Source organism: Amblyraja radiata, chromosome 2, assembly GCF_010909765.2.
Source record: "Amblyraja radiata isolate CabotCenter1 chromosome 2, sAmbRad1.1.pri, whole genome shotgun sequence".
Classification (NCBI taxonomy): Eukaryota; Metazoa; Chordata; class Chondrichthyes; order Rajiformes; family Rajidae; genus Amblyraja; species Amblyraja radiata.
In genome coordinates this window covers 117,029,093-117,044,951 of record NC_045957.1, presented here as the reverse complement: position 1 = coordinate 117,044,951, position 15,859 = coordinate 117,029,093, and the positions used below count along the sequence as shown (strand labels likewise).

At 48.2% G+C, this 15,859-nt stretch overlaps 1 protein-coding gene across 4 annotated transcripts in view; it reads left to right on the top strand.

Moving 5' to 3' along the window:
• The window catches only part of carmil1 (capping protein regulator and myosin 1 linker 1), a 320,941-nt gene that overhangs the window by 260,789 nt on the left and 44,293 nt on the right, over positions 1 to 15,859 (top strand). For 3 of the 4 annotated variants that reach the window (XM_033014174.1, XM_033014169.1, XM_033014164.1), the window contains exons 29-31: positions 2,548 to 2,697; positions 9,084 to 9,101; positions 12,777 to 12,843. In XM_033014174.1, the coding sequence (XP_032870065.1) occupies positions 2,548 to 2,697; positions 9,084 to 9,101; positions 12,777 to 12,843 (235 nt within the window). The remainder of the gene's footprint in view (positions 1 to 2,547; positions 2,698 to 9,083; positions 9,102 to 12,776; positions 12,844 to 15,859) is intronic. The other variant, XM_033014166.1, reaches the window with a different exon arrangement.

The window sequence follows — 15,859 nt, the reverse complement described above, 5'->3', positions numbered from 1 at the left end:
TCTGCCGCCAGTGAAACATCCTCTCCACATCCACCCTATCCAAGCCTTTCACTATTGGGGGTGGGTAGGCGGCAAGAACAAAGTGGGAACCATTGGAGACTATATGGAACACTGTAACCTTGTAGACTCCCTTTACATGGTGCCACTTTGCATACCTTGTGAATGCAGAACGAAGAATTTCACTGTGACATTGTCACACGTGATAATAAAGTGCTGTTCATTCATCCATTCAATGTTTGTGTCGGAGCAACATGAAGGATAACCAATAATTTTGGTTATTAGGCAGGCTTGACGATCGTTTCGCCGAACACCTCCGCTCAGTCCGCATCGACCAACCTGATCTCCCGGTGGCTCAGCACTTCAACTCCCCCTCCCTTTCCGAATCCGACCTTTCTGTCCTGGGCCTCCTCCATGGCCAGATTGAGTCCCAACGTAAATCAGAGGAGCAGCAGCATATTTCGCTTGGGTAGTTTACACCCCAGCGGTATGAACATTGACTACTTCAATTTCAGGTAGTCCTTGCTTTCTCCCTCTTTCCCCTCCACTTCCCAACTCTCCCACAGCCCACTGTCTCCACCTCTTCCTTTCTTCTTCCCGCCCCTCCCCCACCCCCACATCAGACTGAAGAAGGGTCTCGACCCGAAAAGTCACCTCTTCCTTCGCTCCATAGACGTTGCCTCACCCGCTGCGTTTCTCCAGCATTTTTGTCTACCTTCGATTTTTCTAGCATCTGCAGTTCTTTCTTAAACATCTCTGCCTTAAGTTCAGTATTAGTTCAGTTTTAGAGATGCGGTGCGGTTACTGGCCCACTGAGTCCTCATCGACCAACGATCACCCCCGTACACTAGTTCCATCCTACATACCCCGTGTGAGGCCTATACTAAGAAATAGTAAATAAGTTATTTCTTACTATATTTCTTAGTAAGAAATTAAGAATTCATACTTTCTTAATTTCTTAGAAAGTAAGAAATTTTCACTGTTCCTTTGTCGGTCCATATGACAAACGAACACTCTTGACTCTTGTAGATTGGCCGGAATACTGGGGATTGTATGCAGCTTTTTTTGTTTAGTTTAGAGACACAGCGTGGAAACAGGCCCTTCGACCCACTTACACGCTGTTATCCCACTTTCACATCCTATGTACCAGGGGCAATTTACAGAAGCCAAATTAAAAATCATTTTTTTAAAGCAGAGATTGATTGAGGTATGATTTTAATTTTAATTGAATGAGGCCCCAACCTTCTATCTCATGGAGTGTGATAGGGGCTACCCTCACAAGTAGTGTAGTTTAGAGTTACATTTTGGAAACACGCCCTTCGAGTCCGGGTCAACCCATCGTTCACACTGCACATTAAAGGGCCTGTCCCACGATGCAAGTTTACCCAAGAGCTCTCCCGAGTTTAAAAAAAATCAAACTCGTGGTATTCTACGAACTCCTACGACCTTCCACGAGCATGTTCACGAGCTCCTACGAGTAAAAAGTAACGATTTTTTTCATCATGAGTATTTTTTTACTCGTGACGTTTTTTCAACACTGTGAGAAATGTCCACGAGTAAAAAAATACTGGCCCCTAGTTACGGGCGTTCACCAACATGGCGCATCTATGGGACCATTGCCTTGGCTCTGTCCTGAAGACGGTGGCTCAAATACTCACACTCGCTCGTCCCCGGCCTATTGACAACCCCGATCCCGACAGTGAAGCCCACACACAGAAGGTGCGCGGGTGGCCATGCCGGCGGCTTTGCGCAGGATGTGGTATGGTACGACAAATATTAGTACCAAACCACGCCTTACATCCACTCCAAGCCAATTAACCTACAAACCTGTGCGTCTTTGGAGTGTGGGAGGAAACTGGGGAAAACCCACGCACAGTCAGAGGGAGAACGTACAAACTCCGTACAGACAGCACCAGTGGTCAGGATTGAACCGGGGTCTCCAGCGCTGTAAGGCAGCAACTCTATCGCTGTGCCACCGTGCTGCCCCCAAGCCTGTATCCCTACCAGGGGCCACAGTGTGTGTAGGATAAAACTAGTGTGCGGGGTGGTCGTTGGTCGGCGCGGATCGAACCCGGGTCTATGGCGCTGTGAGGCAGCAACTCTACCGCTGCGCAACCGTGCCGACCCCGAGCCTGTATCCCCACACTAAACTAAACAGGGACAGCAAGGAATAATTTGCAGGCGGTATTACATTTAGAAAAAAAAAACTTGGAGAAATAGGTGCAGGAGTAGGCCATTCGGCCCTTCGAGACAGTACTGCCATTCAACACGATCATGGCTGACCATCCAAATTCAGTACCCCGTTCCTGCTTTCTCCCCATATCCCTTGATTCCTTTAGCCCTAAGAGCTACATCTAACTCTCTCTTGAAAACATCCAGTGAATTGACTGACCCCCCCGCTGCCTTCCTGCCACAGATTCACAACACTCTGGCTGAAAACGTTTTCCCTCGCCTCCGTCCTAAACGGCCTAAGCCCCTTGTTCTCGAACTGTGATTTTTTTTTTTTTTCCGTGATTGTGATGTTTGTCTCCCGTTTGTCTCCCGCAACAGGCAAACCATCTGACCAAGCGCGGCAAACCGCTGCCCCGCCAGGAGTCGACGGAAATAGAGGTGCTGGAGGAGAAGACGGTGAAGCGGCTTGCCGTCACCGCCAACGAGCTGACGGAGCTGGAGAGGCTGGAGGAACTCGACACCTGCATGGTAAGCCGATGGATGCCCAGTCGAACCAAACCCTCATGTACACTCTGTGCGGGAACGGGCTGCAGACGCTGGTCTACGGTCCCAAAAACAATGACCGCATTCTTACTTGCAGCAGCACGACAGAACATCTAAACATAATGCTCTTCTTCTTCTTTTGTGTGGCGTGCACAGCCTAAAGTTGTAGGACAAATTGTTCTATTTGATCTACCGTTTGTGCACGTCGAGTTGATTGCATTCGTCGAAACAGGGCGGACCACGTGACGGTTGCAATCTTCCACCCCACCTAATGCTCTGTAAACAACACAAGAAATCACCCATTCCTTCTCTCCAGAGACGCTGTCTGTTACAGACAATAGACAATAGGTGCAGGAGTAAGCCACTCAGCCTTTCGAGCCAGCACCGCCATTCAATGTGATCATGGCTGATCATCCCCAATCAGTACCCCGTTCCTGCCTTCTCCCCATATCCCCTATCTCCGCTATCTTCAAGAGCCCTATATAGCTCTCTCTTGAAAGTATCCAGAGAACCGGCCCTCTGAGGCAGAGAATTCCACAGACTCACAACTCTCTGTGAGAAAAAGTGTTTCCTCGTCTCCATGCTAAATGTCTTACCCCTTATTCTTAAACTGTGGCTCCCGGTTCTGGACTCCCCCAACATCGGGAACATGTTTCCTGCCTCTAGCGTGTCCAACCCCTTAATAATCTTATATGTTTCAATAAGATACCCTCTCATCCTTCTAAACTCCAGAGAGTAAAAGCCCAGCCGCTCCATTCTCTCAGCATATAACAGTCCCGCCATCCCGGGAATTAATCTTGTAAACCTACGCTGCACTCCCTCAATAGCAAGAATGTCCTTCCTCAAACTAGGGGACCAAAACTGCACACAATACTCCAGGTGTGGTCTCACTGTACAACTGCAGAAGGAGCTATTTGCTCCCATACTAAACTCAACTTAAACGTATGTCCTCTGGTTCTGGATAGTCCTTTCTTTGACTGGATAGCGCACAACAAAACACTTTTAACAAATAAATCGGGAGCAAAACTAAACACCTGGAAGTGGCTTGTCAGACTTGATATCATATGAAATGGTCGATAAGTCAGGATGCTTGGAGTGTCTTAGGTTAATGTTCACTTAAAATGCAGCCTCCTCTTGCAGCATCGATCAGAATGGCGATTCAATAAAATACGAGCTGCATTCAATTAACAATTTAAAACCCGAACGGTTGAATCACCTCAGAGCAAAAGTGGTGACATGAATGAAAATTGAGTGCAGTAATGAGAAAGCATCTGATATTCAATTAGCTAACCATTCTTGATCTGTGGTACTTTTAAACGAGTCCTTTTTTGAATGAGTCCTATCTTGTAACTCATAGAAATGTTTTTATTCATTTAATGACTTAATGGAGTGGTGCCGAGTCACGCAAACAAAAGTAGTCCCAGGTTGGTCCTTCAGTTGTGCTGTGTTAACCGTGACATTAATTAATTCGATCGTTGCGACCTGTTTGTGGTTTAGTTTAATTTGGTTTATTGTCACGTGTACCGAGGTGCAGTGAATAGTTGAGCTTTGATCAGAGATACAGCGCGGAAACTGGCCCTTCGGCCCGCCGAGTCCGCGCCGACCTGCGATCCCCGTACACGAGAATGATCCCACACACACACACACCAGGGACAATTTACAATTCATACCAAAGCCAATTAAACTACAAACCTGTACGTCTTTGGAGTGCGGGAGGAAAACGGAGCACCCGCAGAGCATGCAAACTCCGTACAGACAGCACCCCTAGTCAGGATTGAACCCGGGTGTCTGGCGCTGTGAGGCAGCACCTCTACTGCTGTGGCACCTTTTATTGATTGCGTGCTAAGCAGTCAGCAGAAAGTCTGTACGTGATTACGGTCAACCCAGTTTACTTTAAAGGGAATAACGTTTAGTGCAAGATGAAGTCTGATTAAAGATAGTCCTAGGGTCTCCAATGAGGTAGATGGTAGGTGATCTCTCTAGTTGTCATATCTACCTCTGCTTCCACCTCTGGCAGTGCGTTTCAGGCACCTTCCACTCTCTGTGTTTTGAAATAAAACTTGTCTTGCATTTCTCCTTTAAACTTTCCCCCTCTTACCTTAAAGTTTAGTTTAATTTAGACTAGACGCAGCAACAGGCCCTTCGGCCCACCAAGTCCGCACCGACCAGTGAGCCCCGCACACTAACACTACCCTACACACGCTAGGGAAAATTTACATTGATGCCAAGCCAATTGACCTACACCCCTGCACGTCTTTGGAGTGTGGGAGGAAACCGAAGATCTCGGAGAAAACCCACGCAGGTCACGGGGAGAAGGCACAAACTCCGTACAGACAGCACCAGTGGTCAGGATCGCACTGGGTCTCTGGCGCTGTAAGGCAGTAACTCTACCACTGCGCCACCGTGCTGCCCCTTATACTGTAAACCTGTAATTTTTTACGTTACCTCCCTTGGGAAATGACTGTCTGCCCTATCTGTGCTTCTGATAACTTGATCTACCACCATTTGATCGGCCTCCAACACTCCAGAGAACGCAGTCATAAGTTTGTCCAAACTCTCCCAATAGCTAAATAAGATAATAAATTAACAGGAAAAAAAATCTTCATGTGCTGGATGAATTTGCTGCAGGCGAGGAGAGAGATAGCAGCTTAAATCATAAGGTCATAAGGTCATAAGAAAGAGGAGTTGAATTTGGCCATTCAGCCCATCAAGTCTACTCCGCCATTCAATCATGGGTGATCTATCTCTTCCTGCTAACCCCATTCTCCTGCCTTCTCCCCATAACCTCTGACACCCGTATAAAATCAAGAATTTTTAAGGCAGATTTCTCTGCCTTAAAAATATCCACTGACTTGGCCTCCACAGCCTCTTGTGGCAAAGAAATCCACAGATTCACCACCCTCTAACTGGAGAAATTCCTCCTCATCTCCTTCCTAAAATAACGTCCTTTAATTCTGAGGCTGCTAGCCTATTCGGTCCATCATGTCTACTCCGCCATTCAATCATGGCCAATCTATCTGACCCTCTCAACCCCATTCTTCTGCCTTCTCCCCAGGAGTAGGCCATTCGGCGAAGGGCCGAATGGCTTATTGCTGCACCTATTTTCTATGTTTCTATAACCCCGACACCAGTACTAATCAAGTCAATCTCCGCCTTAAAAATATCCACTGACCTTAGCCTCCACAGCTTTCTGTGGCAATGAATTCCACAGATTCACCACCCTCTGACTAAATAAATGTCTCCTCATCCCCTTCATAAAAGAATGTCCTTTAATTCTGAGGCTATGTGCCCTCTGGTCCCAGACTCTCCCACTAGTGGAAACATCCTCTCCACATACACTCGATGCAAGCCTTTCACTATTCATTGTTCAGAGTTGAGCCCGAGAGTTGATTGGCACGTCATTAACTGGGAGGTTGCATTGTTATGTATGAATGGCTAATTTAATAAGCAATTACTGTGCAAATCCAACAAGTCCATGAACGTGACTGTGAGGTTGAGGGGCAAGGCGGGATTTATGTGCGGCTGCAGTAAATTGCTTGAATTGAAACACATTACGTTTTAGTATAAATAATACTCTTTAATTCTGCAGTCGCTTGAATAATCTGCTTCCTGACAGGCAAATTAGCGGTCTGTCAATAGCAGCCTCGTGCTAATCTACTGGAAGTGTGTTTTGAAGACGTGGAAGGCTGCGAGATGCTAGAAAATATATGCTTGTCACTGCCTTGTCAGCGACAGATAGACTGCTTGAAGATCAATTCTCTGTCATTTGACCAAATAAGGTTTCGCTTAGAGTTGAGAGTCTCTCTCCGTCCCTCCCCCTTCCCAGTTCTCCGACCAGTCTGTCTGGCTCCGACCATATTTTATCTCTGTTTGCTTTGTTGTTACCTTCCCTCAGTTAACAATGAACTACTCTACATTTTCCTTGGTCTGGAGAAGGGTCTCGACCCGCAACGTCACCCATCCCTTCTCTTCAGAGATGCTGCCTGTCCCGCTGAGTTACTCCAGCATTCTGTGTCCATCTTCGGTTTAAACCAGCATCTGCAGTTCCTTCATACACAGCTTCTCTTTATTCACATGGACTGAGATGAGGAAAATCTTTTTCACCCAGAGAGTTGTGAATCTGTGGAATTCTCTGCCACTGGAGGTAGTGGAGGCCAATTCACTGGAAGTTTTCAAGAGAGATTCACATTTAGCTCTTAGTGCTAACGGAATCAAGGAATAGTGGGAGAAAGCAGGAACACGGTACTGATTTTGGATGATCAGCCATGACCATATTGAATGGTCCCTCAATAGCAAGAATGTCCTTCCTCAAATTAGGGGACCAAAGCTGCACACAATACTCCAGGTGTGTCTCACTAGGGCTCTGTACAACTGCAGAAGGACCTCTTTGCTCCTATATTCGATTCCTCTTGTTATAAAGGCCAACATGCCATTCGCTTTCATCACTGCCTGCTGTACCTGCATGCTTACTTTCATAGACTGATGTACAAGGATCCCCAGACCCCGTTGTACTTCCCCTTTTCCCAATTTGACGCCATTTAGATAATAATCTGCCTTCCTGTTTTTACTACCAAAGTGGATAACCTCACATTTATCCGCATTAAACTTCATCTGCCATGCATCTGCCCACTCCCCCAACCTGTCAAAGTCACCCTGCATCCTCATAGCATCTTCCTTACAGTTCACACATTTAATACGATGCGATCACGTGGCCGGAAGTGACGTGCGGCTCGCTGCCGTTGCCCAGCGTAAGTTGAAGCATCGTAAATCAGGGAGCATCTGTATACATGTTCTCCAGAGATGCTGCCTGAAGAATAGGTCCCAACCCGGAGTGCTTTAGACTTTAGAGATACAGCACAGAAACAAACCCTTCAGCACAATAACATTATCCTACACACGAGGGACAATTTACAATTTTACCAAAGCCAATTAATCCGTGGAATTCTCTGCCGTGGAGGGCGGTTCTCTGGAAGCTTTCAAGAGAGAGTTAGGTAGACCTCTTGAAGATAGCGGAGTCATGGGGATATGGGGAGACGGCAGGAACGGGGTACTGATTGTGGATGATCAGCCATGATCACATTGAATGGCCGTGCTGGCTCGAAGGGCCGAATGGCCTACTCCTGCACCTATTGTCTATTGTCTAACCTGCAAACCTGAAGATAGACGCAAAATGCTGGAGTAACTCAGCGGGGCAGGCAGTGTCTCTGGAGAAAAGGAATAGGTGATGTTTTGGGTCGGGACCCTTTTTCGGGGTCTGATGAAGGGTCTCGACCTGAAAAGTCACCTCTTCCTTCTCTCCAGAGATGCTGCCTGGCCCGCTGAGTTACTCCAGCATTTTCTGCGTATCTTTGGTGTAAACCAGCATCTGCAGTTCCTTCATACACACATAACCCGTTACGCCTTTAGAGTATGGGAAGAAACCGGAGCAGCCGGAGAAAACACACGGTCACACCAACGTACAGACTCCGTACAGACAGCACCCGCGGTCAGGGTCGAACCCGGGTCTCCGGCGTTGTGAGGCAGCAGCTCTACCGCTGCGTCGCTTACGTCACCGATCCACGCCCTCCAAAAACTGCCGCCTGACCCGCTGAGCTACTCCAGCACTTTGTGTCCTTTCATGGAACCGAACGTGGTTGAAATGTTTTAGCCGGCGTAGTTGCTGCAGCTTAATCCGGGCCGGCAAACCCTCTTTGTCGTCTGTAGGAAGGAACTGCAGATGCTGGTTTAAACCGAAGACAGGCACAAAAAGCTGGAATAACTCAGCGGGCCAGGCAGCATCTCTGGAGAGAAAGGAATGGGAAACGTCATCCATTCCTTTCTCTCCAGAGATGCTGCCTGTCCCACTGAGTAATGGGCCTGTCCCACTTACGTGATTTTTACGGCGGCTGCCGGCACCCGTCATAGGTCGTTGCAGGTCACCGAAAATATTCAACATGTTGAAAATCCAGCGGCGACCAGAAAGACGCTACGACTCTTTGGGCGACTGAGGAGACGACTCACGACCATACAGGCGACTCCACGGCGACATGTCGCGGGGTGAAGCCTGTAAGGTCGTGAGTAGTCGCCCAAAGAGTCGTACCTTGTTCTGGTCACCGCTGGATTTTCAACATGTGGAAAATCTTTGCCGACCTGCAACGACCTATGACGGGTGCCGGCAGTCGCCGAGAAAGTCGCGTAAGTGGGACAGGCCCATTGTTTACTCCAGCTTTTTGTGTCTACCCACTTTGTAGTTTGTTGCCCGTTCTGCAACATCTCAAGCTTTGAATGTTAAATAATCATGTGCTGGTGACCCTATCTTTCTGAAATACAACTGCATATTTATCATGTCTCTTCTTTCTTCATCTTCTGATCTCTCCCTTTGCTGCATGGAGACTCTCTGCTGTACCAGTGTAAGTATTCCTCTGCCCACTCTCGGCTTCTCGATTATTCACTTTGGTTTGCTTATTGAATTGTGTGCGACTCAAGGGCCTGTCCCACTTTTGTTCGGCGACTGCCGGCAAAAGATTTTGAACATTTCAAGAATCCAGCAGCGACAAAATAAATGTTGCGACACTTGGAAAAAACACAGCGCGTGAATACGTCATCACATCAGCCAATGATGCCGGCAGTCGCTGCAAAAGTCGCCAAGTGGGACAGGCCCTTCAGTATCAACTCTAATGTCCTTTGATTAAGAGCTGGAACTGATACATATGATGCATGTGTTAACTGATTGTTCAAGTTTGCTTTTCAATGGTTGAATGGTTCTTCAATATCGGGTGTTGTTGAGTTGAGTTTACTGGCGTGTGCACTAAGGTACAGTGAAAAGCTTTTCATAGGTTCGTATGTGATAGCAGCAGAATTAGGCCATTCGGCCCATCAAGTCTACTCCGCCATTCAATCATGGCTGATCTACCTTTCCCTCTCAACCCCATTCTCCTGCCTTCTGCCCTGACACCCGTACTAATCAAGAATCTTTCTATCTCCGCCTTAAAAATATCCATTGACTCGGCTTTCACGCAGAGAGTTGTGCGTCTGAGGAATTCTCTGCCTCAGAGGGCGGTGGAGGCCGGTTCTCTGGATACTTTCAAGAGAGACCTAGATAGGGCTCTTGAAGATAGCGGAGTCAGGGGATATGGGGAGAAGGCAGGAATGGGGTACTGATTGTGGGTGATCAGCCATGATCACATTGAATGGCGGTGCTGGCTCGAAGGGCCGAACGACCTACTCCTGCACCTATTGTCCATTGACTATTATCCAGAGCCTTCTGTGGCAATGAATTCCACCGATTCACCACCCTCTGACTAAAGAAATTCCTCCTCATCTCCTTCCTAAAAGAACGTCCTTTAATTCTGAGGTTGTGATACGACCTCATCCACTAGTGGAAACAACCTCTCCATATCAACTCTATCTAGGCCTTCCACTCTACTGTAAGTTTCAATGAGGTTCCCCCCGCTCAACCTTCTAAACTCCAGCGAGTACAGGCCCAGGGCCGTCAAACGCTCATCATATGCTACCCTACTCATTCCTGGGATCATTCTTGTAAACCTCCTCTGGACCCTCTCCAGAGCCTCAGATATGGGGCCCAAATTTGCTCACAGTACACCATGTGTGTAGGATAGTGCCAGTGTGCGGTGATCGCCGGGTAGCATGGACTCGGCGTGTTTCCGCGCTGTATCTCTAAACTATACTAGTTTAAGTCTTAAGTCTAAAGCCTTCTCTGAAGGTGCAGAAACTGTGCCTCTGCTTTTTCACAACTGCGTGCAATTAGATTTTCTATTAGGCTAAAGACTTGGCCTGAGGAGGTAATAGTGTGAGATGCATTCCATGTCCCTCATTCTACATTCTTCACATCAGTTCTGGACCTGCAGCAGCGTGGCTGCATGTTTCAGCCTGTACCCTCAGCAGCCACATAACTCAATGGAATTCTCTGCCACAGACGCCAGTGGAGGTCGAATTCACTGGATGTTTTCAAGTGAGAGTTAGATTTAGCTCTGAGGACTAACGCAATCAAAGAATATGGGGGAAAAGCAGGATCGGGGTACTAATTCTGGATGATCAGCTGCGATCATAATGAATGGCGATGCTGGTTGGAAGGGCTGAATGGCCCACTCCTGCACCTATTTTAGACAATAGGCAATAGGTGCAGGAGTAGGCCATTCGGCCCTTCGAGCCAATGTGATCATGGCTGATCATCCACAATCAGTACCCCGTTCCTGCCTTCTCATCATATCCCCTGACTCCGCTATCTTTAGGAACCCTATCTAACCTTTCCCTCTACCCTGACTTTCAGTCTGAAGAGGGGTCACCTATCCATGTTCTCCAGGGATTATGCCTGACCCACTGTGTTCCTCCAGCACTTTTGAGTCCCAGCTGATAGGGAACTGCAGATGCTGGTTTTTAAAAAAAGACACAAAGTGCTGGAATAATTCAGCAGCATCACAGGAGGACTTGGAAAGGCAATATTTCAGTTTGGGACACTTCACACTGATTGTAGTAGGGGGAGAGAAAGATGGAAAGGAGGAAAGGTCGTGTCAATGTGGGGCACTTTAGACTTTACTTTCGACTTCAGAGAAACAGGCCCTTCAGCACATCTAGGAAGCGCCGACCAGCGATCACCCCGTACACTAACACTATCCTACACACACGAGGGACAATTTACAATTTTACCGAAGCCAATTAATCTACAAACCTGTGCGTCTTTGGAGTGTGGGAGGAAACCGGAGCACCCGGAGAAAACCCACACGGTCACGGGGAGAACGTAAAACTCCGTGCAAACAAACACACGTTGTCGGGATCGAATCCGGGTCGCTGGCGCTGTGAGGCAGCAACACTACCGCTGCGCCACCGTGCCGCCACTTATCGCTTTACCATACATACCATTACTTGCCAGGTCTTGCCCGCCCCCATCTCTATTCTAGCTTTCTCCCCCCCCCCCTCTACAATCAGTCTGAAGAAGAGTCCCGACTGGAAGCATCATCTGTACATGTGCTCCATAGATGCTGCCTGTCCCACTGAGTTACTCCAGCACTTTAAGTAATGGGAAAGGGAGCGACGTTACACATAGGTCCAGTCGCTTTAACTTTAAAGTAGAAAGTAATAATAGTTTCCATGTTGTGCTTCCTAATTTCCTCATTTGTTAGTTTAGAGATACAGCACGGAAACAGGCCCCTCGGCCCACCAAGTCCATGCTGACCAGCGATCCCAGGACACCAGCACTATCCTACACACACTAGGGACAATTACAATTTACAGAAGCCAATTAGCTTATAAGCACGTATTTTTTTCGAGTGTGGGAAGAAAACCTCACGGTCACGCGGGGAGCGTACAAACTCCGTACAGACAGCACCCGTAGTCAGGATCTAACCCGGGTCTCCGGCGCAGTGAGGCAGCAACTCTACCGCTACGCCACCGTGTTAGCGCGAAATAACTATTGTTCAGCTAATGATGTCTTATTATACCTTTGGTGCAGGCAATCTTCTTTGGAATTGAGGGTGGTGAATCTGCGGAATTTATTGCCACAGACGGCTGTGGAGGCCAAGTCAATGGCATATGTTTAAGGCGGAGATTGACAGTTTCTTGATTAGTACGGGTGTCAGGGGTTATGGTGAGAAGGCAGGAGAATGGGGTTTGGAGGGAAAGATCGATCAGACATGATTGAATTGCGGAGTAGACTCGATGGGCCGAATGGCCTAATTCTGCTCCCAGAACCTATATGAATGATACAGCTGTGACTATGCAAGGCTCTGGAGATAAAATGCAGGAAGGAACTGCAGATGCTGGTTTACACCGAAGATAGTAACTCAGCGGGACAGGCAGCATGTCTGGTTAGGTGGGATGAAATAATATGCAATGCGTGACATTTCGGGTCAAGAAGGGTCTGGGCCTGAAACGTCACCCATTCCTTCTCGCCAGCGATGCCGCCTGTCCCACCGAGTTACTCCAGCACTTTGTGTCTACGGTGTAAACCAGCATCTGCAGTTCCTTCCTACATGCCATAGTTCAGCACTGTTGTGGTAAGATGGTTAGGTGGGATGAAATAATATTGATCTATGAATGATTAACCAGACTTATGTTTTATGCGGCAGATGACTCCCAAGTCGAAGAGGAAAAGTATCCACAGCCGCATGCTCCGGCCTGTATCCAGAGCTTTTGGTAAACAAATCTTCATGTCTTTACTTTCATCGGGAATCTGATCAATTAAGCCCTAAGTAGCCCGCTGTTCCTTTTCAGGTGAGGCAGAGGTTCACTAGCAGCTAGGGTTGCCAACTTTCTCACTCCCGAATAAGGGACAAAAGGTCAAAATAAGGGACAAATTCCCGACAGCAATTCGTTGACCGACTCGGCCGTGGCTGGGTGAATGATGAGTTGGCCCGGGTGCTGGGCTGCCCACAAAGCCCAGCCGGTGGGCCCAGCTGAAGAGTTTTGGCCTTGGAGCGACGTCGCGCGCAAAGTCCGCCACCGCATCCAACTCGTGAACCGATGATCGGCCATGAGAAGGAGGGGTGGTGATGTTGTCGGGCGGTAAGCGAAGGTCCGAAAGTCGGACAGCTGGCCGGGCTGCCGACCGACGGGGCCACGGGCGAGGGGCTGCTGCTGCACTCCATGGGCTGCACTACGTCGGGACGGGTGAGGCGGGGCCGGACGCAGCGCTCCGACCCAACAGTCCCCTCGACCTGAGTAGTAGCGGTCAAATACGGGACAAGGGCGGTCCCGTACGGGACAAACCAATTTAGCCCAATATACGGGATGTCCCGGCTAATACGGGACAGTTGTCAATCCTAGTTGCACCTCCTCCAACCACGTCTACTGTATCCGCTGTTCCGGGTGTGGACTCCTGTATATCGGCGAGACCAAGCGCTAACACCTCCGCTCAATCCGTCTTAACCTACCTGATCTCCCGGTTGCACAACACTTTAACTCCCCTTCCCATTCCCAAACTGACCTTTCTGTCCTGGGCCTCCTCCACTGTCAGAGTGGGGCCCAGTGCAAATTGGAGGAGCAGCACCTCGTATTTCGCTTGGGCAGCTTACACCCCAGAGGTATGAACATTGACTTTTCTATCTTCAGATAGCCCTTAGTTTCCCTCTATCTCTCTCTCCATCCCCTCCCCCTTCCCAGTTGTCCCACCAGTCTTACTGTCTCCGACTACATTCTATCTCTGTCCCGCCCCCTCCCCTGACATCAGTCTGAAGAAGGGTCTTGACCCGAAACGTCGGCCATTCCTCCTCTCCAGAGATGCTGCCTGTCCCGCTGAGTTACTCCAGCATTTTCGCATATTATCTTCGCTGTTCCTAAATGCTCACCGATACTGAAAAATTTCTCGGAAACCGGCAAAGTTGCTGGTAAATTTAAAAAGAATTATAGAGCTACATCACAGCAAACGCTTAAGTTACAAAACTCGTGTTTTAATAGGAAAAGGGGAATTCTGTTCTACCTCAGGTATTTTATTAGTGCGCAAACCCAGATTGGAACAAGGGTATAGATTTTTATTTTTTAATAAGCTTCACAATGCTCATGAAGGCATGATGTTTAGAAAGACACAAAATACTGGAGTAACTCAGCAGGACAGGCAGCATCTCTGGAGAGAAGGAATGGGTAACGTTTCGGGTTGAGACCCTTCAGCCCGAAGGATCCCGACCTGAAAAGAAAGCGAATGGCATGTTGGCCTTCAAAACAAGAGGAGTTGAGTATAGGTGCAAAGAGATCCTTCTGCAGTTGTACAGGGCCCCTAGTGAGACCACACCTGGAGTATTGTGTGCAGTTTTGGTCTTCAAATTTGAGGAAGGACATTCTTGCTATTGAGGGAGTGCAGTGTAGGTTCACAAGGGTAATTCCCGGGATGGCGGGACTGTCATATGCTGAGAGAATGGAGCGGCTGGGCTTGTATACTCTGGAATTTAGAAGGATGAGAGGGTATCTTATTGAAACATATAAGATTATTAAGGGTTTGGACACGCTAGAGGCAGGAAACATGTTCCCGATGTTAGGGGAGTCCAGAACCAGGGGCCACAGTTTAGGAATAAAGGCTAGGCAATTTGGAACGGAGGTGAGGAAACACCTTTTCACACAGAGAGTTGTAAGTCTATGATTTCTCTGCCTCAGAGGACGGTGGAGGCCGGTTCCCTGGATACTTTCAAGAGAGAGCTAGATAGGGCTCTTAAAGGTATTGGAGTCAGGGGATATGGGGAGAAGGCTGGAACGGGGTACTGATTGTAGATGATCAGCCATGATCACATTGAATGGCGGTGCTGGCTGGAAGGATTGAATGGCCTACTCCTGCATCTGGTGTCTATTGAAACGTCACCCATTCCTTCTTTCCAGAGACTCTGCCTGTCCCGCTGAGTTACTCCAGCATATTGTGCCTATCTTCGGCGTAAACCAGCATCTGCAGTTCCTTCCTACACACTGTTTAGTTTGGTTTAGAGATACAGCGCGGAAGCAGGCACTCCAGCCCACTGAGTTCACACCGACCGGCGATACACTAACGCTACCCTACACAAACAAGGGACAATTTATAATTTTTACCAAAGCCAATTAACCTACAAACCTGTACGTCTTTGGAGCGTGGGAGGAAACCGGAGAAGACCAATGCAGGTCACGGGGAGAACGTACAAACTCCGTAGAGTACCGTCAGGATCGAACCCTGGTCCCCGGCGCTGCAAGGAAGCAACTCTACCGCTGCGCCACCATCTTTACTTCCTGCTAGAGATGGGGGAGCTGTTCGTGAGAAATGAGCGCCATCTTGTGGTGAATCAATTGAGCGGCTTCCATTTCTTATTGACATATATTTAAGGATGATTTCTTCACAGTCACTTTCAATTCACAGAAACACAGTCAAATATTCAATAAACAAGTATTCAACAGATAGATAGTCAGATAGAGCTCTTAGGGCTAACAGAATGAAGGGATATGGGAAGAAAGCAGGAACTGGGTACTGATTTTGGATGATAATAGACAATAGGTGCAGGAGTAGGCCATTCGGCCCTTCGAGCCAGCACCGCCATTCAATGTGATCATGGCTGATCATCTACAATCAGTATCCCGTTCCTGCCTTCTCCCCATATCCCCTGACTCCGCTATTTTTAAGAGCCCTATCTAGTTCTCTCTTGAAAGTATCCAGAGAACTGGCCTCCACTGCCCTCTGAGGCAGAGAATTCCACAGACTCAC